We start from the raw sequence: 26,342 nt of genomic DNA, 5'->3' as shown, positions 1-26,342 counted from the left end.
TCGACATACGAAGACGTACGAATAAAAAATCAACTCTTGTTATTACTTTGTTAAGTGACTGCATTTCGACACCTAGCATTATATAGAATATATTGTTCTTTTTCTTTTTCCTTTACATTTCTTGCTGTGAAATGTTGAATTGGAAACTCTCTTTTTGTTGATCTCCCTAACATGAGCAGGTTTTGTTGGATAAAATGTATGAGTAGTGGTCTAATTTAGATAGTAGATAATGATTCTGGCCGGTTTTGAGTTTTTAGTTCTTAAGAGATGTGCATGTGGGTCAGCCAGAACATGATATGATTGATGAAGGGGATTGAAATTCACAATTTATTTTACAATCCACAATCCAAGTTTTCATTTTTTAGTATCTTAAGTTTTGTCCTTTTGTAATATGGATTGTAAAAATGTAATGTGAAGATACTAAAAAAGAAAACATGGAGTGTGGATTGTAAAATGAGAAGTGTGAATTTCACTCTCCTTAATGAATATGTCGTTTAATTATGTCAAGTAATTTGACATAAAACTACTCATTATCACCGCGTAATCCTAGCTTTACCAGAACATATTTTAAAAAGGAAAAAGAAACTCCTGCTGGATTCTAGAATCTCTAGTCTAAACATCAATTTGCCTTGGATATTTTAAAGTCAACCAATCGATGACTTCAACCAATCTTACATGTCGATCTTCAATAATATGTCTCCCAAAGGGTTTAGATTCAGAAGCACAAAAAATAGCCTAGAGAAATAAAACATAGATGAGCATGGAATTCTCATCATGCTACCTTCCTGAAGAAATGATGATCGAAATTCTTCTGAGGCTACCCATCAAGTCTCTCCTTCAGTTCATCTCTGTTTCCAAATATTGGAACTCCCTTATTAAACACAATACCTTCATCAAAGACCACCTCAAACTCACTTCAAACAGAATCACCAGAGATGGCCCTTTGCTCCTTCTCAGGCATTGCCCCAGAGAGCCCAATGTAGAGCAGTATTCTCTACATTTAGACAACCACACCTTCCAAGAGTACTCAAAACCACAACTTCCAGCTAAGAGCTTCAATGAGTGTTTCCGAATTGTGGGTTCCTGCAATGGATTAATCCTCCTCTCAGACGATTACCTGACCGAGACCAGTACCTTCATTCTATGGAACCCCTCAATTCGAAAGTCCATCACTCTTCCTAAACCTCATATCCGACACTCTCAATACTATACAGTTTATGGGTTTGGGTTTGATGCTAAGAAAGATGATTACAAGATAGTGCAGCTGGTGTATGAAGGTCACAACAGAGCTGGCCTTGAAGTTGAGCTCTACTCACTCAATTCAGGGTCTTGGAAAGCCATTACTGCAGCTTCTCCCAAGCATGAGATTGCTCCGGCAATGTGGTCTCAGGTTTTTGTTAATGGGTTTATCCATTTCATAGGGTATTCTAAGAAAGGAGAAGCTTTTCACAATGTTGTTTTGGGATTTGATGTGTGTGAAGAGGTTTTTCATGAGATTAAAATGCCAGAGGACTTGGCTTCTGAGGCGCCAAACATGTTCATTTCAGTCATTGGCAAGTCCCTTTCTGTGCAACACTCTGATATTATACATAACTGTTGGAATGTATGGGTTATGAGAGAGTATGGGGTGGTGGAGTCATGGACAAAGCAATTCACCATTGATATTCTCACCCCGAACTATCGGGTAACAAGGGTTTTGGGGTCTAGCAAGAATGGTGAGTTTCTTTTAGAAATGTATAAAGGAAAGAAGGGAGAGATAGTCCTTCATGATCCGAAGAAAAACACAAATGAGCATCTTGGAATTTATACAGATCCAGGGTACACAAGTCTTGAATATTACATGGAAAGTCTAGTTTTACTTGATAAAGCAACTTCATTTGCAGATTCCATGGAGCAAGAAGAGGAAGAATAATAGAAATCTGATCAGTGTTTTTGAATTGCACCCTCAGGGGTGCAGCTATTTCATATGTTAACAATACTAGAAGATCGATATATGTAATATTTTGTATTACTGAAGTCATGTCGAATTATAATTTTTTAAATGTTCATGCTCTTGAAGCATGTTGCTATTACTGTCTTGATATCATTTTTAATGGCTTTTTAACACATTTAAAGGACTTTCTATCAACTACATTTGGTAACATAATTAAATGGAAATGCTAACATAATTTGGCTTTTTAACACCCATTTCTCCTTTTCATTTTGTGGTGTATTTCATGATTACCAATCATTTTTCTAGATCACTCTGCAAAAAACCATATGACATATATACTGTCATCTAGGGCTGGACTCGGGTCGGGCCGGGCCCGAAAATTGGTGAGACCGAGACCGAACCCGAAATTGTCGGTTCGGGCCGGTTCGGGTTTTTTGTAAACTGAAAACCGACAGAAACCGAACCCATTTGGGCCGGTTCGGTTTTCGGGCTTTTTCGGGCCCAAAATGCCAGTTTTGCCTGTTTTGGTACCTGGAAGACTGGAATGCATATCAAATTATAATGCTGTGAAATAAACTCATTAACATAACTATAATCAATTTGCAATAATCAAGTTTAGCCACAGTTTACAGTTTACAACACAAACTCAAGAGTCCAGAATACATTGGTTAACAGAAAACAATCCAAATTGTCCAACACAAACATAAACACAATTTGCAATAATCAAGTCTTCTGTATTTCTTGCCAGATACATAAGGATATTCTGAGCCTGATTAGCAGAGGAGTTCAACAGCCTCACTCCAACATGAAGAATGTTTGCATGTGCAAACAAAAGAAACAAAGAAGAGGAAAGAATCTGCAGAGAAATCAAATTTTCAGTACCAACATACACATAATTAAAATCTCCTATAGGACTAAAAACACTTGGAAAAGATCTGGGTACCTTTCTTTATATTTTAGTCACAAAGAAGGTTTAAGAACATCACAAACTTGAACAATTAGGAGAACTTAGATTCTTTCAAGCCTTTTCTATCAGTCCACACACCTAAAACATAACTATTAAATCCTGATTATGCAATAAGCCAATAACTGCCTACTAAAGTACTAGCGCAAGAGCCTCCCATACACATAACTTTTTGCTAGGAAACTAGCAAGACCTGTCGATAATGACAAGTAGGTTTAATTGTATAAAAGCTTGTCAAAAAGGAGCTGCAAGTCAAGACTTTCCGCAAGTATGCAGCAAGTCGGTTTTAAATGCAAATCAGAACAAGAAACATGATGCTACGTGCCCATCTCCCAATCAAAAGAAAAATTAAAGGAAAGAAGATGCTCCAACTTTGAATTCCAATTAAACCCAGGCAATTGATAATCAGAAAAGAAGCCATTGATTATGGGTGCATACAAAGGGTCGTACCGGAATGGAGAGTCGCACCGGCTATTTGCTTCTGCACACAAATTGACCAACCACCGGAACAAGAAACTCAGATTAAAAAAAGAAAAAGAAAAAAGAACCCAGCTTTGGTAAGACTGTTCTACCAAATGAACTACAGAACACAGAAACAAAACACTCCAAATGAATCAGTAAAATGGATAACATAGAAGAAACATACCTGGGTATTGCAGAGAAGAAGAAGAAGAAGTTTTGATCACAGAGAGAGAGAGAGAGAGACGTTGAGAAAAAGAAACGGTCAAGCCTTGACCTTCAGTTTTGATTCCGTGACGGAGAGAGCGGAGGAGGATTTCGATATTCGGAGATCGAGACTGGAGCAGGAGCTGGTAATGGAAGGAGAGAGAGATAGACAACTCAGAGAAGGGTGAGGGAGGGACTGAGAGAGTGAGAGGGAGATTTCATCTGGGTTTATGAAGATCTGAAATTTGGGGCTGAGGTCGAGTATCGACAAGCAAAGAGAGGGAGGCTGAGGTGAGTTAGTGGACTGGAGGAGACCGAGGCCTTTAGGGTTGTTTATTTTTTATTTTTTTTAATATTTAACTTATTATTATAACACCCAATCATGGAATGACATGTGGCAACTGCTACAGTATTCAGGTCGGTTCGGGCTTTCGGGCCCTAAAAATATGAAATCCGAGACCGAACCAAAATTTCTATTCTAAAACCGAACCGAACCGGTCTTTTTTCCTCGGTTCGGGTCGGGTCCTCAGTCTTTCGGGTCTGGACGCCCACCCCTACAGTAGTGTCATCAGTTAAATTCACTGATAAGGTACTTAATATTGTTTCACATCATATATGCAAACAAATTTTAAGTTTGCAACCCTCTAGAATAAAGTCTATACCAGTATTTGAAGTAGTACTTCGTAATTGGCTATATTTCAAGCTTCTGTTGCAGTTTCTAGTTGCTAGCTACTGTTGTATTTATTAAATTTAAGAGAATATTTTCCTTGAATCCTGGACACAGATGGAGATATGTTTAGTCAGTTTTGCTAGACGACATAGTCAAGGAGAAAAAAATTTGAGAGTTATTGACAGGGTAAAACAAGCTTGAATCAGAGTGCACCATAAGTTCACCATTGCAGTATGATGCTCTGATTCGGGTACTAAAGATAATGTTGCTGATGATCTCAAGATATGTGTGCAGATTTTTCTTAAAGCTAGGTTTTACCTTCTCTTTCTCTCTGTTTTTTTTTTTTTTGGTTGCAGATTGGTGGAACTTACCCAGGCATTCTGATTATAATCACCAAATTTCTTAACCAAAGGTCAGATCTTTCAGGTCTTCTCCTTTTCCCCGGATGGTACATTTTTAATTGTACCATCCTTTATCTGAAGTATTGTTTTATCATACGTTACTGCAGCTAGTTGTAACATCAGTACAACATGAATGAATCATGCTGATATTGAAGGACATTCTATTATGTGTGTCTTACCAAACTAGGAGTAGTTTCTATTGTTGTAATAGGAGAAGATTGTTCTAAATTCCTAGTTCTAATTAGAAGATTCTTTGTACTAAAAGATTATATACTTGTATGCTCTATATATAGAGGCTCCTATTATCAATGAAAGACAACTATTTTTGCAATTCTCTCTACAATCTCTTTGCATCCTTTATTCTTAAAGACGTTATCAACACAAGCCATAACCCTGAATTTCTTTTCTCTAAGCCATGAAACCCTAGAACCCTACCCTAGGATTTTCTCATGTGCCGTGCACCACCTTCTTGCACGCCACCACCACTTGCATGCTACTTTGAAGAAGATTACAAGAAAAACAAGAAAATCAAGCATCAAGAAACACCAAGTAAGTTTTAAGATTAAAGTTCCTGCTTTTGAATTTTATTTCTTCTTCTTTTTCTTCGTGGACTTCCAAATGATAATGCTAGAGAGTTTCCATCGAAGACTTTCGATGACTATTGCATATCATTGGTGATTGATGTTAGGCAACATATTCTCATGTACACACCCAAATGGTCTCACGGAAAAGCCACGATTAAATGACTACGATGGTAGCCCAGACATTGGTAATGCGCACCAATATTTCCGCTTGGCGTTATGCAATATCGCATGCAGCTATGCTAATTCGTCTACGACCTACCGTCACCCAACCTTTCTTTGCGTTACAGCTAGTGACTGAGTGCGAGTCTGATATCTCATACTTACGCATATTTTGAGTGCACGGTTTATGTGCCAATCGCGCTGCCACAACGCATCAAAATGGGTCGTTAGCAACGAACGCATACGTATTTGTGTTGGATATAAATCTCCAATATAAGTCCGCCATATAAAACCCTTAACAAGCGATCTCTTTACTGCTAGATTTGCGGATTGTCACTTTGATGAGACAATCTTCCCATCGTTAGGGGGAGATTAGAACTTCGACTTTCAATAGGAAAGACAGGAATTGCCGTAGTCTGTCTCCACTATGTCTCATCTCGATCCCCTAAAAATGACGAGATCAGATATATCTATTGCAAACATGCCTGCAAGGAATGATATCTCCTCAAGAGGACATGGCGCCACCCAGAGGAGCTGGGCACAGCGCCACAAGGTGGCATAATGATGTCACAGGCCGTGGGTTCCGCTAGAGAGCATAAGAGACCCATATTTCGATGGATTCTCACCCTATGATGCAATGTTCTAAAAAACGGCTGCCTAGGCGCTGGTGCTGGGCGGTAGCCCGCTGAGGCTAGTAATGGGTAATCGGAGCTGTTAGGCGGCCGCCTAGACGGCCTGGGCGGGCTAGGCGGCTTTAGGCGTTTTATTATTTTATTTATTTATTTATTTTTATTTTTTTTAAGGTCTTTTCTTTCGATCGCAAAACATATCGATTCATTCGATCCCCAAAACAAACAGACCCAAGCCACCGCAGCTCTTCACTCGTCTTCTGCTCTTCGCTCCCTCCCCCGCCCCCAAGCCACCGCAGCTGCACCGCACCTCTGCTCCACGCCTCCACCGCGTCTCTACCTCAGACTCCCTCTGGTCCGCGCCTCTGCCTCTAAACGGTAAGTTCCAATTTCTAAACTTCAGCCGCAATGAATCTTGTGTCTGCTAAAATCAATCCCAAAACCATGTCATTGCTTGATACCCTTTGAAACCATGATGATCTTCTGCACACAGGAAACTAATTTCGTTGAAAAGATTCTACCTTTAATTCATTTTCTTACAATTTCCATTGAAATCGATAGAGTGAGAGATACGATTGGAAGTTTGAATTGGTATTTCACTATTTTGGTTAGTGGGTAGTTGGGTACTGACTACTGAATCTACTAATCTATTTTGGATACATGAATTGGTGTTGATTGTTGAGCACTTGAACTATTGATTATTGGTGTTGGTGTTGATTGTTCTCCAGTTTGAAGAGAAAAATTAACTGTTGATTGTTAATTAGTTAATTACTAATTATGCTTTTATTTCTAAGTTCTAAGTTTGCTGTGAACATGTGATGGTGTGATTTAGTCTTGATTGAGTGAAATTCTATTCAATTATTCATGTTACTGCATTGAGTGCATTCTGTTAAATAATGACTAAATTAACAAGTGCAGCAGATAGTTCAATTAATCATTCTTGTTATTATATGTGTGTGTGCTCGAGTCTTATATGTTTCTTCTTTGAACTAGCTTTCAATCTTCAGACATAATGATACACTCTCTTCCTTGAGAAGAATCAGTGCTGGGGATCAATCCCTGGTGAGGCTGTGATGTTTATCTAGCCAAAATAAATAAAAAAAGTTTTGATGTTTGTCTTTGGTGTATAATAGGTTGTTGTAAATGAAAATTTTGGTAGTATGGTGAACGTTATTATTGCCTGCAATTGATTTTCCAGACTATTCTTTATGTTTACATGGGTGAATGGTGATACATATTAATTGTTAATGACTTAATGGTAGTCTGCTAAAGCATTCTGTTAATCATTCTAGTTCTGTTAATAGCTTATGCATTCTGTTAATCATTTTGTTTATGGGAATTATGGCTTAATGCTTCATAGCTAAATTGATGCATTCTGCATTCTGTTCAGATTTAGAAGCATTCTGTTCAATTTAGATGCATTCTGTTCAGATGCAGATGCATTCTGTCTAGGAGGCTCTCGCTATATTGGTATGTTGTGTCTAGAGAACTTCATCAAATAAACAATGTAACATGGTGCTGGTTTCATATGAATTTATATACAATTGCAATAAACATAACTATTATCTATTGATTTCACTCATGTGAATGCTAGAATGGCTTTTTTATAAGAGTAGAAACTGATCTTGAAGTAGCATCTATCGTGCATGTACACGCCTGCTTATGCTATAAGTTTTATTGGTCACCTTAATTTGTCAAAGCCAAGCAGGATACAGAGTGAAGAACAGTACCTGGCGCCTGATAAAAATTGGCTTTGTAAAAAAATATAGGAAACTTCCATTTATGACCGTTATAAAAGTATGGTTTTACAGTTTTTTTATTGGACAACTACATGTTTTAATCAATTAAGGGAGTTAAGGATCCTGGCTTTAGCCAAACAAATATATTAATTGCAATTTAGGCTAGAGTGTATTGTCTAGTTCTTTTCCTGTAGAAGGTGACATGCTGTTCATCCCTGCACAAATTTTTGTTGATGGCTGATTTGTTGCGTGCTTTATGCGTCTATGTATTTGGATTTGTTTGTGTTTCCCATTTCTCCTAGTGTTGCATGTGGTGTATCAGGAAGAGATACTGATTGGTTTATGCATTTGTCAGGTTGCAGTCATTTACTTCCATGATGAATTTACTATGTTAAAAGGCGTTGGACTCTTCACAATTATTCTTGGGGTGAGTTTATTCAACTGGTACAAGTAAGTCACAATTTGCAATTATTGTCTACCAAATTTCATGAGAGTTTTGTAATAGAACCTCGTTTGTGTTTCAAATTATAGCAAAACTTTTTTATTAGAAGATAAATTTACTAGTCATTTTGTTAATTTTGTTTTCGATTTTGCTCTTTTGTTTGTTTGTCCCTAAGGGTGGATTGGTTTTTCTCTATACTTATGCTTTAGCATGTTCTTGCCATCCATTAATTTCCTCTTTGTTTAAATGCAAATGAGAGCAAGTAATTAGGCAGGTGAGAGAGAAATTACAATGAAGGAGCTTTTGTTCTCTTCATTTATTTAGATAGAGAGAAAGGGGAAGATAGGAAGTGTAAGGGAAGTAGTTTTCAGTTCAGCTAGTAAAAAGGAAATAAAAAACAGTACTGCCTGTGAGGAATTGTTGCTATAACTCATGCATCTTTACTGTATCGTATCATTCCCATGTATCTCTTTATAAATGAGTGTTATTATAGGTATGAAAAACTAAAGAAGGGTCATACAAGTGAAGACGACATGGAGGAATCAGTCGAGATGAATGCTGCAAAATATGTTATTCTTGAAGAGACAGATGAGCAAGATGATGGCACATAAGAGCTTCAGTAAGTCCATTTATCTGAATCTTAAGCAAGTTAATCAATGATTGTAAATTCTTGATGAGTATACGTCATTCACTTATCAACGTCTTAAGCATTAAGAGGTAAGGTGAGGTCGAACATCTTATACAGTCAACTGTCTGCCATGTGTGCATTATATTTTTCTTTTTCTTTTTAATTATATTTTACTTCAGAATTATTAACTAGATAGTATACGATGCAACTTACTGTTCAAAATGCACTTTTGGCAAAATTTTCTTATTATTGATATAGGCATACCAATTTGAAAAACTTCTACATTTTAATGGACTTTAATCTTTTATTATGTGTTATTTTTTTTTTTTTTGAATAAATGGGGACCAAACGGCCCAGCAACAAAGAAGAGAAAAATTACACTCTGTTATTTTGATCAAATTGAATTCTGAAGTTGTCTTCTCAGTTCCACGGTGGATTTTTTTAAATTTTTTTTTGGACCTGGAATAAGAGGTGCAGCAATGAAGGGGGATATATCCTAATTGTGGATATAACTTATTTAGGGAAACACCCTTCCATGGGCTACGATTAAAATTGTCCTAAGAGTGAACAGAGCTATTGTGACCTGCAACAAAACCTTGTTTTATTTTATTTTATTTACACACTGGTATTCTGTAAACTGATTGATTGTAGTGCAACTACCAATGCAGAATAACTTGACATGTGGTAAATTTATGCAGGGAAAGTTCATATTTGAGTCCACTTTTCGGTGAAGCATTTGGCATGAAGCATATTGGGCTAGTCTCAGATATTCAGCAATTTTGTGTTCCAACATCCAACCTTTACCTTTGCAGAGCTCTAAATCATTAGGAGTTGATATTTTGAAGCTACTGCCCGCGAGTCAGAAGGAAAAGCCACTTTATAGGTTTCAGTATATACTGAGTGTTATTGTTAGAGTACATCTGGGTGTCAACTTCAATAATGGTTCATTTGTTCCATTACTTTTAGAAAGAGGATGACTGCAACTGCAAGCTGCCCAGAATTTTGAATCCCATCATGCTAGATGGATTGGGTTCATTGCCCTTGAATAGTTGAATGTATATTACAAATCAATTGCACATTGTATCTGAATAAAAATTGATTTGGGAGAAGTATATTAGAAATTTAGAATGCCAATTTGGTGTTCATCATTCATCAAGGAATGTCTTCATAAGTATTTAGATTTGAGCCTCAACTCTGAAGCAAAAATGGAGCAAAATTTCAAGGTCTGCAAGATAATTGTAACAGGAATACGTACATTTTTCAATACCAACATGAATACATACTATGATTTGAATGGGAGATTTGAATCATTCAAACCCCCTTATATTACTAGTGCATCTGTACTTGTGCACATATATGGCATGGTCTTTAGGCTGGAGGATGTTATATACGAAAATCCAATCAACACTCACTTACCAATACATACCTTGCGACCGATTAGTTCACTCAATTAAAACTACGTTCAATAATAAATTTTTGACTCTGCAAATAAAAGAACACTTCTTTTCGCCTAGAAAAAAATGAGAAAAAGAAAGGTGCATTAATTCTATGATGACTATACTTTGGATTGTATATAATTTTTTTTTTCTTTTCTATGAACAGTATCTTAGAAAATAATACAAGCCACAAGAAAGATGGTTGCTTCTGATGGATCGGTCATACATTTGGTCACCGGACACTCGTACCTGAACTTGAAGTCTTGAAGTGATCATCTTAGTATACGAACTCACGGAAAGCTCTAATTGAGCTATATCCATCAATATTCCGTCAAATTGACATATAAAAGTGGGTCTTAGTCACTTGTATATAGAAATTGGAGTGCAATATTATCCAAAATTTGGAACAAGTAGGTTTTTATTTTTATTTTTTTTATATTGAGTTGTTGATGTAATTAAAAAGAAAAAAAAAATAAAAAAGGCTCTTTCATTTTCAGATGTTTCTTGGTTATTGTGCAAGTTAGCTTCCTCAGCAAGCTCTTTGACCAGTCTTGAGGAATACATCCCCACAAAATCGCAGTCACTTTCTGAGGTTAGAATTTTCAGTCCTGGGGCACTTGCAGAGTTGCAGAGAAGTTGTCTTAGGTAAGTAGCTAGATATGTTATATCCCAATGAGATTTTAGTATTTGGGTTTGGTTTGCTTGGATCGCTTTCAAACCCAGAATAGTATGTGTACGCGCGTTTCGAAGTTTCAACGCTTACTTTGTCGCGTGTGTCTGACCCTGCAGCTTGGTGGAACCTACTGGGATTCCTCTACGAAGAATATGAGGCCCCTTTCACTTTCAGGTATCTTTTCCCTTTATTCCTATCTTCGATCTTATTTGTTTAATTGGTACACAACGTATTAACCCTATGACAGTGATGTTTAAGGCTAAATAATGTTTCTATAAAAGAAAGGTAAGTGAGAAAATAAAAGGGCTGAACTCATGTAAGAGTTAAAAATACATTCAAGTGATTTCTTGATCTTGTGTTATGGTGTTTGAAGAAGTTCATAATAGTGATTGACTTGTAAGGTGAAGGCATTCAGCTAGTGTAGATAGTTATATATACCAGCTGAAGCGGGCATATTGATAGCCCATTAATGACTAATTAGCAGGTTACGGTTAACTACTACTAGAAACGAGGCAAAAACGTTTGGATCGACGTACGAAGATGCATGAATAAAAAATCAACTCTTGTTATTACTTTGTTAACGGACCGCATTTCGACACCTAGCATTATATAGAATATATTGTTCTTAACATTTCTTGCTGTGAAATGTTGAATTGGAAACTCTCTTTTTGTTGATCTCCCTGACATCAGCAGGTTTTGTTGGATAAAATGTATGAGTAGTGGTCTAATTTAGATAGTAGATCGATAATGATTCTTGCCGGTTTTGAGCTTTTAGATTTTAAGATATGTCTGTGGGTCAGCCAGAATATGACATGATTGATGAAAGGGATTGAAATTCACACTCTTTATTTTACAATCCACACTCTAAGGTTTCATTTTTTAGTATCTTAGGTTTTGTCTTTTTGTAATTTAGATTGTAAAAATGTAATGTGAAGATACAAAAAAAAAAAAAAAAACATGGAGTGTGGATTGTAAAATGAGACGTGTGAATTTCACTCTCCTTAATGAATATGTCGTTTATGTCATGTCAAGTAATTTGACATAAAACTACTCATTATCACCGCGTAATCCTAACATATTTTATAAAGGAAAAAGAAACTCCTGCTGGGTTCTAGAATCTCTAGTCTAAACATCAACTTGTCTTAGGTAAGTGAAGTTTACGTCTTGGTCAAGTTAGAAAAGGTCTGTCCAAAAAAGAAAAGAAAAGGTCTGTCCAACTTCTTGAAAAATCAAAGGAAACTTCCTAGTTAGTTCATGAGTAGACTGGTCAATTTGCCTTGGCTATTTCAAAGTCAACCACTCGATGACTTTGAATATCAGTAAAGCCAAGTTTGCCATTTCCTTTCCCACCAGCTACACTACAATCTTAGGAGGCATGAAGTTGATTCCTTAAACCAATCTTACATGGATCTTCAATAATATAAGTCTCCCAAAGGGTTTAGAGTCAGAAGCACAAGAAGTAGCCTAGAGAAATAGAACACAGATGAAAATGGAATTCTCATCATACTACCTTCCTGAAGAAATGATGATTGAAATTCTTCTGAGGCTACCCATCAAGTCTCTCCTTCAGTTCACCTCTGTTAGCAAATCTTGGAACACCCTTATTAAACACAATACCTTCATCAAAAACCACCTCAAACTCACTTCAAACAGAATCACCAGAGATGGCCCTCTGCTCCTTCTCAGGCATTGCCCCAGAGAGCCCAATGTAGAGCAGTATTCTCTACATTTAGACAACCACACCTTCCAAGAGTACTCAAAACCACAACTTCCAGCTAAGAGCTTCAATGAGTGTTTCCGAATTGTGGGTTCGTGCAATGGATTAATCCTCCTCTCAGATGATTACGTGACCGAGACCAATAACTTCATTCTATGGAACCCCTCAATTCGAAAGTCCATCACTATTCCTAAACCTCATATCTCACACTCTGAAGACTATACAGTTTACGGGTTTGGGTTTGATGCTGAGAGAGATGATTACAAGATAGTGCAGCTGGTGTATGAAGGTCACAACAGAGGTAGCCCTGAAGTTGAGCTCTACTCACTCAATTCAAGGTCTTGGAAAAGCATTACTGCAGCTTCTCCCAAGCATGAGATTGCTCGGAGTATGTGGTCTCAGGTTTTTGTTAATGGGTTTATCCATTTCATAGGGTATTCTAAGAAAGGAGAAGCTTTTCACAATGTTGTTTTGGGATTTGATGTGTGTGAAGAGGTTTTTCATGAGATTAAAATGCCAGAGGACTTGGCTTCTGAGGCGCCAAACATGTTCATTTCAGCCATTGGCAAGTCCCTTTCTGTGCAACACTATGATATTATACATAACTGTTGGAATGTATGGGTTATGAGAGAGTATGGGGTGGTGGAGTCATGGACAAAGCAATTCACCATTGATATTCTCACCCCAAACTATCGGGTAACAAGGGTTTTGGGGTCTAGCAAGAATGGTGAGTTTCTTTTAGAAATGTATAAAGGAAAGAAGGGAGAGATAGTCCTTCATGATCCGAAGAAAAACACAAATGAGCTTCTTGGAATTTATACAGATCCAGGATGCACATGTCTTGAATATTACATGGAGAGTCTAGTTTTACTTGATAAAGCAACTTGATATGCAGATTCCATGGAGCAAGAAGAGGAAGAATAACAGAAATCTGATTGCACCCTCAGGGCTGCAGCTACTTGATCATATGGTTAAGTATACTGGAAGATATATGTAATATTTCGTTTTACTGAAGTAGTGTTGAATTATAAATTTTTTATAATTTTCATGCTCTTGAACCATGATGCTATTACTGTCTTGATATCATTCATATTTAATGGCTTTTTAACACATTTATAGGACTTTTTGTCAACTACATTTGGTAACATAATTATTGGAAATGCTAACATAATTTGGCTTTTTAACAGCCATTTCTCCTTTTCGTTTTGTGGTGTATTTCATGATTTACACCAATCATTTGTCTAGACCACTAAAGATCACTCTGCAAAAAACCATTTGACTTATATACTGTCATCAGTTAAATTCACTGATAAGTTACTTAATATTGTTTCACATCATGTATGCAACCAAATTTTAAGTTTTCAACCCTCTAGAATAAAGTCTATACCAGTATTTGAAGTAGTACTTCGTAATTGGCTATATTTCAAGCTTCTGATGCAGTTTCTAGTTGCTAGCTACTGTTGTATTTATTAAATTTAAGAGAATATTTTTCTTGAATCCTGGACACAGATGGAGATATGATTAGTCTGTTTTGCTAGACGACATAGTCAAGGAGAAAAGAATTTCAGAGTTATTGGCAGAGTAAAACAAGCTTGAATCAGAGTGCACCATAAGTTCACCTTTGTAGTATGATATGCTGTGATTCTAGTACTAAAGATAATGTTGCTCATGATCTCAAGATATGTGTGCAAATTTTTCTTAAAGCTGAGGTTTACCTTCTCTATTTATTTTATTTATTTATTTATTTTTTTTTGCAGATTGGTGGAACTTATTCAGCCGTTCTGATTATAATCACCAAATTTCTTAACCAAAAGGTCAGATCTTTCAGGTCTTTTCCTTTTCCCTGGATGGTACATTTTTAATTTGTACCAACCTTTATCTGAAGTATTGTTTCATCATACGTTACTGCAGCTAGTTGTAACATCAGTACAACATGAATGAATCATGCTGACACATTTTGGGTTTTCTTTCGCCTTTCGACTATCCCAGATCTAGATAGCATAACCATGAAAAGAAAAAGAAAGTTGCCAACTAATGCCAACCAACCAGGCAACAAGGATGAGCAAATTCAACACATGGATCCTGATAGCTAAATTTATAAGCTATGATTTTCCTTATTCACATTTAAGATTGTCAATTGTAGCAAGGGTAAATAAGGGTCTTTCCCGCAGAAGACTAAGGTTCTAACTACTCAAAACAATTAACAATGTCCCAAAAGTGACCATTGTTCCTAGCAAACAGCAGTCGAACATCTAATTAAAAATCTAATCTAAACTATACAGAAAATTACAAAAATCTACAGTGATGTACTAGACACATAGGGTGCCCAGCACACAAAATTTTTTTGGATTTCTTTTACTATTTAAAATAAATACGAAAAGATAGAGTACAGAAGCTGAAAATAACAAAAACTGGTTTTAAGATGGTTTGAAAACAATATGATGAAGGATAGTTAGGGAAGATGCATCCAGCCGGGACAATCACACACGAGACAATTTATTCAATCCTAATTCAATTTGTTCAATCCTAATGCTTAGGTTGGCTTGGTACGCTTGAACACAACCTATTACCCTTTCTTACTTCGTACGCTAGGCAGGAAGTGCTCTACACCTAGGCTATTCTCTAACATGCAACCTAAAGGTACGCTTATTAAATTTAACAAGAAGATATCATTAAGTTCTAAAAGGGTGTGAGACATACTAGGCATCGCAATAAACTTAGCGCCTTGCTAAACCTAGGACTTAGTTTACTTGATAGTGAAAACTAACAATTGCTTCTCTAGAAGGTTTGCGGAATCCAACTATTGATCCAGGTATCAAACAATCAAAGCGGTAGAATCCTAACATGCATACTAAGCGTGCACTCAAAGCATACAAGTAAGCATTCATCAATGGAAAAGTAGTAAACTAAAGTCTAATCTTGAATTAAAAGAAAATAAAATCAAAGGTCAAATCATCTTGTAGTTCATGTCTAGGGGCTTCAAGCAACCCCCTAACTAATAAAAACTAGTTAAACATAGAATGTTTACTAATGAAGGGGAGGAAGAGAGAGTGAGCTGCTGCATATTGATCTCCTTTTATATGCTTAGCAGTTGCCTTCATCTTTCTTGTTGTGTAGGAAATCCAAAACCTAAAAGAATTAGGGTTAGCGTGCTTAGGTGAAGTTTTCCTATCGGCTCTTGATCTTGATGACTCATTCCAACTATTCACATCGTGCTATTTGTCCATATCAAGTGGGAATATGAAGTACAAACTCGGCCTCAGGCTTCCCGGTGTGATTTGGGCTTCGAAACACAAGTTCCCGTCACGCGCAGCCTGACTTTCTTGTGCTAAATCAGCCATAACTTCTTATAGAAAATGATATTAACAAGCCGTAAAAAGATTTGGAAATTAGACATACAAGGCTTCCATCAATATAAAGCTCAACATCTGGTTCGTTCTGAGCTGGTCTCAGTGCTCTGTCGAAATTGACTGATCTGCATAGGCAGATTTGCCGATTTTGCCTTTCAATCCCTCTTTTGCTGCTTTTTTTCTTCTTTGATCAAAATTCCTGTAAAACATAAAAACAACTAAATTAACCATAAAATAAGTTAAACTAACAAAAAATATGGGAGTTAACAATAATAATGTCGCATTATAATGCTCCTATCAAATCCTTTTATAACAAATATTCCAAAGTCTGTTATTCAAGATGTCCTACAAAGGCTCCCAACTAAGAGTGTTATCATCTGCAAATGTGTATGCAAGACTTGGCATGATCTACTTTCGGAACCTGAGTTTGCTAAGCTTCATTTTGCACAAGCAGAGGCCTATCCATTGGTTTGGCCCTGGCATCCAACTCGTGTGTCAAGAACCCTTTACTTGCTTGAGCCTGAAGATAACTAGGTTTTTGATTTGAAGGACTGCTAGTGCAACAATAGAAAATTGAAGTGTATCTGGTGTCATGTCCACATAAATCTTGGAAAATATAAAATTCCACTACGCAATGCTGAAAAGGTAATTGATATTAATCTGGTGCATAGTAGGAATCAAGGCACTGCAAGGAAGAGCTGCATCAAGATTTTGTCAAATGAGCACAAGTAAAAGGTGGTGAATTCCTATAATGGATTTCTTTGCTTGTCTGAACCGATCTTCAGTGATCCTCTTGTTGTGTGCAATCCAATAACCGGAGAGTTTATACTCCTACCCGAAGCTTCAAAGCATACTAACAATGAAGATGTATCTGTTGTGTGTGGATTTGGTTTTAGTCTGAAGACTAACCAATATAAGGTAATAAGAATTTTTGAAGAAGGAACACCTTGTCTGAGCAAAGTAGCTGAGGTACACACACTTGGGACTGGTTCATGGGAATGTGTTGGTAGTATTCCCTTATCAAATGCTTCGTTCTCAAGATATAAGGCAGAGTTCACCACCTATATGACAGGAGTGATCTATTGGTTTTACCGTGAGCTTTCTTCATCTTGCATAGATTCTTTTGACATTGACAATGGAAGGTTCCAGTCAGTTCCACCACTTCCTTTTGAACTGAGAACAAGTAATCATCATGTTAGCTTGGGAGTTTTAGGTGATTTTCTTTCTATGTGTGAAGTTGCTTTCCTTGATGACATTAATGTGTGGGTAATGATAGATAATGGTGGAGAGAAGTCTTGGATGAAAGAACTATGTATTTGTACTTTTAGTCATGAAAAGCAGTGGCCGTTTGGCTTATATCAACCGATGAAATACTTTCACAATGGAGGTTTGGTGATCTTTCATTCTAGTAGTAATGCCTTCATGTGCTATCACCCAAAAGACCAAACATACAAATACCTTAAGCTTTGCGGATCTCAATCAAATTGTGAAGCCGTTAGTCATGTTCCAACCTTCATTTCGCTCAAGAGCATTTTAAGAGCATTTTAACTGGGGCCAAAACAGAAGTATAGAATATAAATTCAAGGTATAAATGTAATGGTTGCACTTTGCTTTTATTGTCTAACACTTGAATTTCACTTATTGTGTCAGTCTTTCTTTTCTATCACATCAAGTGATCAAACTACAATTGAAAAGAGGAGATGACAGATAGGCAGAAGTTGTGATTTTCATTGATACAGAAACATATCTCTTATACAAGAGTGATTACAATCAGTCCCTACAAGTCAGGAACCTATTTACAACCTAAGTTACAGACAAGGTAAGTTACAACTACTGCATAGCTTATATGATCTGCTATAAATACGATCTGCTATAATACAAAAGATATGTCAGATTAGTTTCCTTAACACTCCCCCTCAAGTTGGAGAGTGGATGTCTTGCACTCCCAACTTGCGAATCATAGGAATAAAGATATCCTTCCCCAAAGGTTTAGTAAGAACATCAGCAAGCTGATAAGCTGAATTCACATATCTTGTGGCCACAGAACCATCCAGAATTTTATCTCTAATGTAGTGACAATCCATCTCGATGTGCCTAGTGCGCTCATGAAATACGGGATTGGCCGCAATGTGTAGTGCAGCCTTGTTATCACAGAACAGCAGGGCTGGTTCACGAAGAGATAAGCCCATATCTCTAAGCAAAGAACGTAACCAAGTCAACTCGCAACATGTGCCTGTCATAGCACGGTATTCTGCCTCTGCTGAAGACAAAGAAACTGTCTTTTGACGTTTTGACCTCCAAGAAATCAAAGAAGGTCCAAGGAAAACAAAATACCCGGTGGTAGACCTTCTAGTGATAGGGCACCCCGCCCAATCAGAGTCACAATAAGCTCTCAACTTCAGATCATTAATGGAAGAGAAGAACAGACCTTGTCCAGGAGCCCCTTTTAGATAACGTACCACTCTCAACGCTGCCTCCCAATGCATTTTTCTGGGTTGGTTCATGAATCTACTAAGAACATGGACTGCATAAGTAATGTCAGGGCGTGAAACAGTGAGATATATAAGCCTGCCAATTAACCTTCTATATTTTCCGGGGTCTTTGAGCAAATCACTACAATCAGACAATTTTAAACCTTTTTCCATGGGAGTATCTACAGGTGCAGCTCCTAGTAACCCTGCGTCTTCAATAATCTCTAGAGCATACTTACGTTGACATATAAAAATCCCATGTTTGGAAGTTGAAACTTCAATGCCAAGAAAATACTTTAAGTCTCCAAGATCTTTGAGACGAAATTGACTATGTAGGAAAGTTTTAAGTGCAGCAATGGTCTCCAAATCATTCCCAGTAATCAATATGTCATCAACGTAAATCAACAACGCAGTAAATGAATTCCCATGCTTTCTAGTGAACAATGAATAATCAGCTTTAGATTGGATATACCCGGCTGACCGTACAGCATCAGAAAATTTCTCAAACCACTGCCGTGAGGCCTGCTTTAAACCATATAAGGACTTGTGCAATCGGCATACTAGATTCTCCTCCCCCTGTCGCCGAAGCCCTGGTGGAGGAGACATGTAAATTTCCTCCGTTAAATCACCATGGAGGAACGCATTGTTCACATCCAATTGATGTAATGCCCAACCACGAGCTGCAGCCAAAGCCAACAAACATCGAACAGTAATGATTTTGGCAGTGGGGGAAAAGGTTTCTTGATAATCGACCCCTTCTAACTGAGTAAAACCCTTAGCAACCAGGCGGGCTTTATACCGTTCAACGGAACCATCTGCTCGGTGTTTCACCTTATAAACCCAACGACAGCCAATAGGAACCTTACCGACCGGAAGGGGAGTCAGAGTCCAGGTGCGGTTAGCTTGAAGAGCTTGTAATTCAGAAACCATAGCGGCTTGCCATTCAGGGTGAACTGCAGCCTCAGAATAGGTGCGCGGCTCGGGAACGTGGCTGAGGGAGGCCGTGAAAGCACGGTGCTGCGGCAGATACCGGTGATATGAAACATAATTAGCTAATGGGTAGCGGGTACCTTTGATCGGACCAGGCAGCAAAGAGGGCGATTGGCCGGAGCAAACATGGTAGGTGAGGCGGTCGGGCGGACGAACGGGGCGGCTGGAGCGACGGAGAGGAGCCGGCTCGGGAATGGGAGGAGGGGCGGGGTCAGCAGCGGGAACAGGCGCAAAAGGGGCAGGGAGAGGAGGTGAGGAGGGCGGCGACACCAGAGGAGCGAGCGGCGCCGGAGAAGAAGGAAGGGCGTCGTCGACCGCAGGAGGAACAGAGGATGGGTCGAGGGAAACGATGCCGTCGACCGCAGGCGGCGTCGGACGGCGGCGGGAGTAGGTCCGGAGAATAGGCGGGGGTGGCGGTGGCGGAGGTGGCGGGGGCGAAGAAGAGATGGGGAAAGAGGAGGCAGAGGGGCGATCAGAAGAGGAAGAAGACGAAGGAGGAGGACTGGGAGGAGACAACGTGGATGGAGAAAAGGAGAAATCTATGTCAGAACTAGGCAAGGGAATTGGGCCGGGTTGGGGGCCCAAGGACGAGGCAACAGATTTGGACTGGGAGGAATAAGGAAAAATTTGTTCATGAAATTTGACGTCGCGGCTAGTAAAAACCTTCTTGCGAGACAAATCAAACAACTTGTAGGCTTTTTGACCGATGGGATAGCCGATGAAAATGGATTGAATGGCACGGGGATCGAATTTATGAGACGGGTGGACGTTAGTCGCATAGGCTAAACAGCCAAAAACGCGGAGATGAGAGAAGGAAGGAGGTTTCGAATAGAGGAGTTCAAAAGGGGTTTTGAAAGAAAGAACGGGAGAAGGTAAACGGTTGATGATGTGGACTGCGGTAAGGGCACACTCCCCCCAAAATTGAGAAGGGAGATGTGCTTGAAACTTTAGAGCACGAGCCACTTGAAGAATGTGTCGGTGTTTACGCTCCACAACCCCATTTTGTTGAGGCGTGTAAACGCAAGAATGTTGGAAAACGACACCATTATCACTAAAAAAAGAGCGAAGTGATAGAAATTCACTATCATTATCACTACGGAAAGTTTTAATACGAGAATCAAATTGAGTGACAACATAGCTAAAAAAACGTTTAATGAGGGATTGGACTTCATCTTTGTGTTGCATTAAAAATATCCAAGTGAAACGTGTATAGTCATCAACGATGGTAAGAAAATAATGAGCACCAGAAAGAGAAGGAAATCGATATCGACCCCAAATATCACAATGAATAATTTCAAAAGGTTTGACAGAAGAAATAATGCTAGTATTAAAAGGGAAGCGACTCTGCTTAGCCAAAGGACATATGTGGCAAGCATTATTAGACGAAATGGAAACATGCAGAAAATTCTTAGCAATGAAACCTAAACAAGAGGATGACACATGCCCTAAGCGGTTGTGCCATAGGTCGGTGGAGGTGATGGTGAGATGACAAGCTGGGCGAGCGGTGGAAAGAGAAGGACTGGTCATGGACTTCTCCGTCGCTAATGCCACCAAATAATATAATCCATTGCATTGTTCACCCAAACCAATCGTCCTCCTCGTAGCCAGATCCTGCAAAATACACCAATATGGGAAGAAAGTCACCGAACAATTCAATCCTCTCGTCAATCGACTAACCGACAACAAATCGACTTTAAATTGAGGCACAGACAACACATCATGAAGATAAAAAATGGTACTCAGAGGTATTGATCCTTTAGCAACAATGTCAACTTTAGCTCCACTAGGCAATAGAACAGGTGGTAATGAGCAATTATTATTTTTATGCAATAATTGCGTGGATGAAGTAATATGATCGGTCGCACCGCTGTCAATGATCCAATTGCGGGAAACGACCTTGGACAAACCTGGTTTTGTTACAGCATTTGCTTTGGGACTTGAGCTTGCACTTGAATTGGGCTTCAAAGTGGGATGATTGAGAGCAGCCATAAACTGTTTAAACTGGGCTTCAGTGAGTGTCACCGTCGGCCCATTGTCAACTTCGACAACTTCACTAACCTGATTTGCTGAAGGTGTTGCTACTCTTGATTGCTTCGAAAAACCTGTGCCTTGTTTTGCTTTAGGGTGACCTGGGGGATACCCAATCAGTTGATAGCAGGTCTGTACCCAGTGGCCTGGATCTCCACAGTAAGTACAATGTGGTCTCCCCCTGCCAGAACCTTGTCGCCGTCCTTCCTGAGACGCAAAATTGCGATCTGGACGCTGGGATTGCCTATCATTCCTCTCAAAACGTCCTCCTCTGCCTGAATTGAAGTTGGGTCTTCCAGAATTGCGCACTGCCATGGCTGCGCTAGAAGATGAATCTGCAATGGGATGAGAAGCACAAAGAGAACGTTGTTTCTCATCCTGGGAGACCGCTGCATATGCCTTACGGACTGTTGGTAAAGGAATCATGAGAAGGATTTGTCCGCGAACGGAACTGTAAGTATCATTCAACCCCATCAGAAATTGCATGAGTCTTTGTTGTTCTGCCTGTGGTCCACGAGATGTCTCTGAATAGGTAGCTAATTCATCCCATAGACCTTTCAATTTTGTATAATAAGCTGAGACTGACAGCTGCTCTTGTCGAAGACAAGCAATTTCTCTCTGGATCTCAAAGATTCGCGGAGCGTTACCCTGAGAGAATCGCTCACGAAGGTCTTCCCATACTTCGTGGGCGGTAGGATAGTAGATGACACTGTCGGTGATTTCTGGATCAATAGTGTTGATGAGCCATGAATGAACCATATCGTTACAACGCGACCAAGTCGCATAGCCTTCGGGGTCTGTCTCTTCTGAAGGAGCCTGTATTGTGCCGTTCACAAAACCCAGCTTGTTCTTGGAATTCAAGGCTAGAGTCATAGCCCTTTTCCATCCTGCATAATTGTCTCCGTTCAGAGGTTTAGAGACTAGGACGAGCCCTGGATGATCTGAATGATGGGTATAATAAGGATTAGAAAGATCAGATTTGGACATCTCAGATGGAGGAGGATTGGAGGAGTCGGCATGTGTCTTGCCGTGATCTTTTGATGGTGGAACATCATCTTTAGCCATGTTGACCAGAAAGGTGAGGGATTAGAGAGTAGGCTGCACGTGAGGGTAGAGTGCAGCAGGGAAGAAAGAGAGTCAGGATCTAGTCCTGCTCTGATACCATGAAAAGAGGAGATGACAGATAGGCAGAAGTTGTGATTTTCATTGATACAGAAACGTATCTCTTATACAAGAGTGATTACAATCAGTCCCTACAAGTCAGGAACCTATTTACAACCTAAGTTACAGACAAGGTAAGTTACAACTACTGCATAGCTTATATGATCTGCTATAAATACGATCTGCTATAATACAAAAGATATGTCAGATTAGTTTCCTTAACAACAATAAACATTTATTTATTGGACGAATAATTGATAACCTGGTGCTTGAAATTGATTTGCTTTTTATTTTGTATTGTGTTTCATATATGAATGATAGTTTGACATTTTGTTCACTTAATGAAGCACTTTGTTAGTTGATGACGTACCAAAAATCCAAAATATTAGAGAAGTATTCTGGTTACTGGCTCTAGAGCAATTGAAGTCACTGGTCTTGTACCTGCAATGAATAGAAATATTCTATACTGAATCCAAATGTTTAGCTTTTCTTTTGTCTTTGCTCGGATTGAGTATATGATGTTTTAGATTGTTAAGAATTGAAATCTATGACACTGACAGAACCAATATGAGGATTGAGGTTTGGTTGACAGATTTCTAATTTACATTGCAAGGATGGAAAATGAACATATGCATGTTTAGGCCAGATTTCGAGTCTTAGCTGTGCAAGCATTATGAGCATAAAATTATCTTATGGTCCTTCACTTCCGAAAAACAATCATATGATTGGCCATAGATCTTTTCCTTTCTTGATGATAACATATTGAAATAGCTTTGTATACCTTACAAGTTTTAGGATAATGATCCATGCTTGAGAAGAATAGTTAGTCCTTTCCTTAGTAGTAGCTAGCTAGAATAGAAATAAGAGGATCTCTTCACTGGGAATGTTAGCACTACTAGAATTAATCAATAGCCACATGACACCATCTAATTAGGGTGTCCATTGTACACAAAAGCCGCCAATATGATCCACTATGCAGCCACCTATGTCATGACAGTGCCGATTTCCTCCAGTTTCCTTTACAGCATAGATTACCAAAGCTGAAACAGTGCCTGGGTTTCAAACTTAAAGGACTGCTGATCATGTCGTCAGGTGCCAACTCCACTTTTACAAGCCATTTTCTAGTTGTATACAGGCATCTGGGGAACTTGGTACTTTTTCTCTTTACTATGTACCAACCAAATAATACTAATAATAGTCTATATTTTGAACTTTTGAAGTAATCTAATGTTACTTCTTTTCAATTTCAATTTGTCAAATATGTCACATTATGAAAAATCACACACATTATATATATGCATTTCACATGTATTTGTATATATATATCTCTATTTGGAAGTGCAAATTATGTAATATGAACAATGTAATCCTACCCTGTTAGAACATGTCATTTCTAGCGGCTTAAAGTGGGAGATTTGTAGATGAATCCTGCTTAGGCAATTCATTTTTAAAGTTGTAATATGAAGATTCATGTTCTACTGCAGTGAAGACTAAGAATAACATCTTATCCAGGTTCCAGGAATAAAATGTGAGTTTTAGAAAAGATTGTCAAATGAAAAAGGTACAAAGGAAGTTAACCTTGTATACTGAATTGACTTATTAATGTTGGCTCCTGTTTTTATTTATTTATTTATCTTTTATGTATAGTCTGAGGTTGTAGAGTTAAGTAACCAAGTGTTTTTCTTGCTACGTATATGGTAATGTAGATCTATTAATGGTGGTGAATGATCGAGCTCTTCTACTTCCTGAATGCTAGAGACTATAGTGCCCATTTTTTCTGCTGGTTTCTATGAGTGACTCTCCCTACTCCCTAAGCTCATCAAAAGAATGTGTTGTTGCATTGTTTACCTTCTCTCAAGAAACGTGCATCGCTAAACTGAAAAAATTTGAATAATGGCAACTGGTAACTTATGGATATATGGTTGATAGTGGATTAGTCCTGGCCTTGTAACAACTGATAATCAATTGATGTAGTGTTGATCTTTAAACTGTCACAGCATACTGTTGATATAGGCGTGGAGGGTACAAGTTGCGCGGAGAGGGTAGAGCTCTTTCTTTGGAGGAAGAAGAAATTCAAATTTGCTTTCCAAAGGAAGTAAATGATGAAATAACCTTAGTGGTGGTGTTGACTGGGAATAGAATGCAGTGTTAATGTTGCAGCAGTGATGAGAGAAGTTACTTTCAAAAGTTTTGGGTTAGAAACTTGCGTACTTTTGTTGATGAAGTTACAATGTTATATGCTCAGTGCATTGCATTTTAGTTCATCATCTTCATTTCTTACTTCCTCTGTAGTTTCATTACTGTACTCCAGAGCTTCGCAACGAAACTGTTTCAGTGATTTTTGGGGCTTTGGAGGCTTTAGGCTCGGTGTAACCCAAAACTATAATAGAGACTGATTAAAAACAATCAAATTTTCTCAATATGGGGGTGAGATCAGATAATGAGACTCTAAAACCTTGATCAACAATAGTCATAAGCCTTGGGCAAGGTAAAGAAAGCTAGCTAGCTAGAGGTTCTTAATGTGTATTCAGTTTTAAAAAGGTATTAAAACACCATTGTAAAACGCATATGGACTTGGAAAAAATGTAAACCCAAATATTAAGCCAGCAGTTACAGATTCATAGATTTAATTTTAGTAAAGGTTCAATGGCATTAGACCAGAACTGTTCTTAACCTAATTCCTAACTCCCAATTCAAACCTGATTTAAACCTCATAAAGCCTCTGTTACTTATCTCCAGTGCCCAAGTCTATAAATAGTTCTCCATGTCTTCCTCCAGTTCACAGACCAAGTAGTAAATCTATAAAACCAATATTAGAAGGTTGCGTTTGGTACTAGCTAGCTAGCCCCAGAAGCCATGTCAATGAACATTGAAGCATTGTTTTCAGTGCTACTAGTGGCACTATGCAGTACTGTCTTGCTAGCCAATGCGCAGTTTCTACCACCCAATGCTCCTTCGATTCCAGGCCTGTTTCCACCAGGAATGCCGCAGGATGCACTAAAGTGTTGGTCATCCCTAACCAACATTAGTGGATGTGCTTTGGAAGTCTTTCGCTCTATTTTCAGCTTGCAATTTGGCAACATTGGTCCCAACTGTTGCAAGGCCTTTATTGGTTTGGAGCAAAGCTGTTGGCCTAGAATGTTTCCTTTGAATCCTTTCTTTCCTCCATTGCTCAACAACAGCTGTTCTCTCAGAGGAGGTTTTGTGCCACCGGCATGATGTAGGAGAAGGTGATGATCAATTCAAGATGAAGAAAGAAAGAAGAAATCTGCCCAAAATAAGTTAAAAATATGAAAGTATTTAGTCGATGACAATTCTTGTTCGAGCAATAGTATCTCGGAGCTATAGGGGTTGCAGATTTCACTGCAGTTCTTACAGTTTTTTTGAAGCTTCCTAGTTCCTTGTCAAATAAGGTTTACGTTAATTTCGTAATTTACATTTTCTTATTCTAGTTCTATGAGGAAACTTAGGGTTGTAATATCCAGGTTTGATATTACTAATAAAATTTTAGAGACGAAAAATTGTAGCTTCTTCTATTTACAGCTCTAAAATGGATAGCCAGATAGGATCTGAAAGAACCTTCCTTCCGAGAGGTGAGTTATTTGAGGAGTCCAAGGGAAACCTTCCTCGATTCACAGAACGTTCCGCTACTCTGTACAGTTAGTCAGCTACCAACTAGACCTATGTTCAATAATTTTCTA

General features: G+C 38.4%; 3 protein-coding genes, 1 long non-coding RNA gene and 1 pseudogene across 6 annotated transcripts; all 5 read left to right on the top strand.

The window, feature by feature from the left end:
* Window positions 1–676: 676 nt before the first annotated feature.
* On the top strand, window positions 677–2,037 carry LOC133737635 (F-box/kelch-repeat protein At3g23880-like). The gene has a single exon (XM_062165158.1). The coding sequence runs from the start codon at window positions 755–757 to the stop codon at window positions 1,910–1,912; it is 1,158 nt and encodes a 385-aa protein (XP_062021142.1). The 5' UTR covers window positions 677–754; the 3' UTR covers window positions 1,913–2,037.
* Window positions 2,038–6,221: 4,184 nt separating this feature from the next.
* LOC133737626 (uncharacterized) lies at window positions 6,222–9,971 on the top strand. 2 transcript variants are annotated; one of them, XR_009859874.1, is made up of 4 exons: window positions 6,222–6,384; window positions 8,101–8,172; window positions 8,681–8,806; window positions 9,514–9,971. It is a non-coding gene; the product is annotated as an uncharacterized LOC133737626 (long non-coding RNA). The 2 variants fall into 2 exon arrangements; XR_009859875.1 differs by having other exon boundaries at window positions 8,101–8,195.
* A 2,300-nt stretch (window positions 9,972–12,271) lies between these two features.
* LOC133724933 (F-box/kelch-repeat protein At3g23880-like) lies at window positions 12,272–14,416 on the top strand. 2 transcript variants are annotated; one of them, XR_009854114.1, is made up of 2 exons: window positions 12,272–13,634; window positions 14,399–14,416. XR_009854114.1 is itself a non-coding variant. In XM_062151851.1 (1 exon), the coding sequence occupies exon 1, from the start codon at window positions 12,408–12,410 to the stop codon at window positions 13,527–13,529; it is 1,122 nt and encodes a 373-aa protein (XP_062007835.1). In that variant the 5' UTR covers window positions 12,272–12,407; the 3' UTR covers window positions 13,530–13,702. The 2 variants fall into 2 exon arrangements, 1 of the variants encoding a protein (XP_062007835.1); XM_062151851.1 differs by lacking the exon at window positions 14,399–14,416 and having other exon boundaries at window positions 12,272–13,702.
* Window positions 14,417–16,279: 1,863 nt separating this feature from the next.
* LOC133724932 (F-box protein At3g07870-like) lies at window positions 16,280–17,539 on the top strand (annotated as a pseudogene).
* A 7,958-nt stretch (window positions 17,540–25,497) lies between these two features.
* On the top strand, window positions 25,498–25,860 carry LOC133728199 (uncharacterized). The gene has a single exon (XM_062155610.1). It carries the CDS (start codon window positions 25,498–25,500, stop codon window positions 25,858–25,860), a length of 363 nt encoding a protein of 120 aa, XP_062011594.1.
* The last annotated feature ends 482 nt before the right edge of the window (window positions 25,861–26,342 follow it).

Source organism: Rosa rugosa, chromosome 1, assembly GCF_958449725.1.
Source record: "Rosa rugosa chromosome 1, drRosRugo1.1, whole genome shotgun sequence".
NCBI classification, from domain to species: Eukaryota; Viridiplantae; Streptophyta; class Magnoliopsida; order Rosales; family Rosaceae; genus Rosa; species Rosa rugosa.
This window is presented reverse-complemented; position numbering and strand designations above follow the sequence as displayed.

Excerpts from the sequence above, each read along its gene's own strand:
- LOC133737635 (XM_062165158.1), top strand. The coding sequence starts at position 755 with ATGAGCATGGAATTCTCATCATGCTACCTTCCTGAAGAAATGATGATC.
- LOC133724933 (XM_062151851.1), top strand. The coding sequence starts at position 12,408 with ATGAAAATGGAATTCTCATCATACTACCTTCCTGAAGAAATGATGATT.
- LOC133728199 (XM_062155610.1), top strand. The coding sequence starts at position 25,498 with ATGTCAATGAACATTGAAGCATTGTTTTCAGTGCTACTAGTGGCACTA.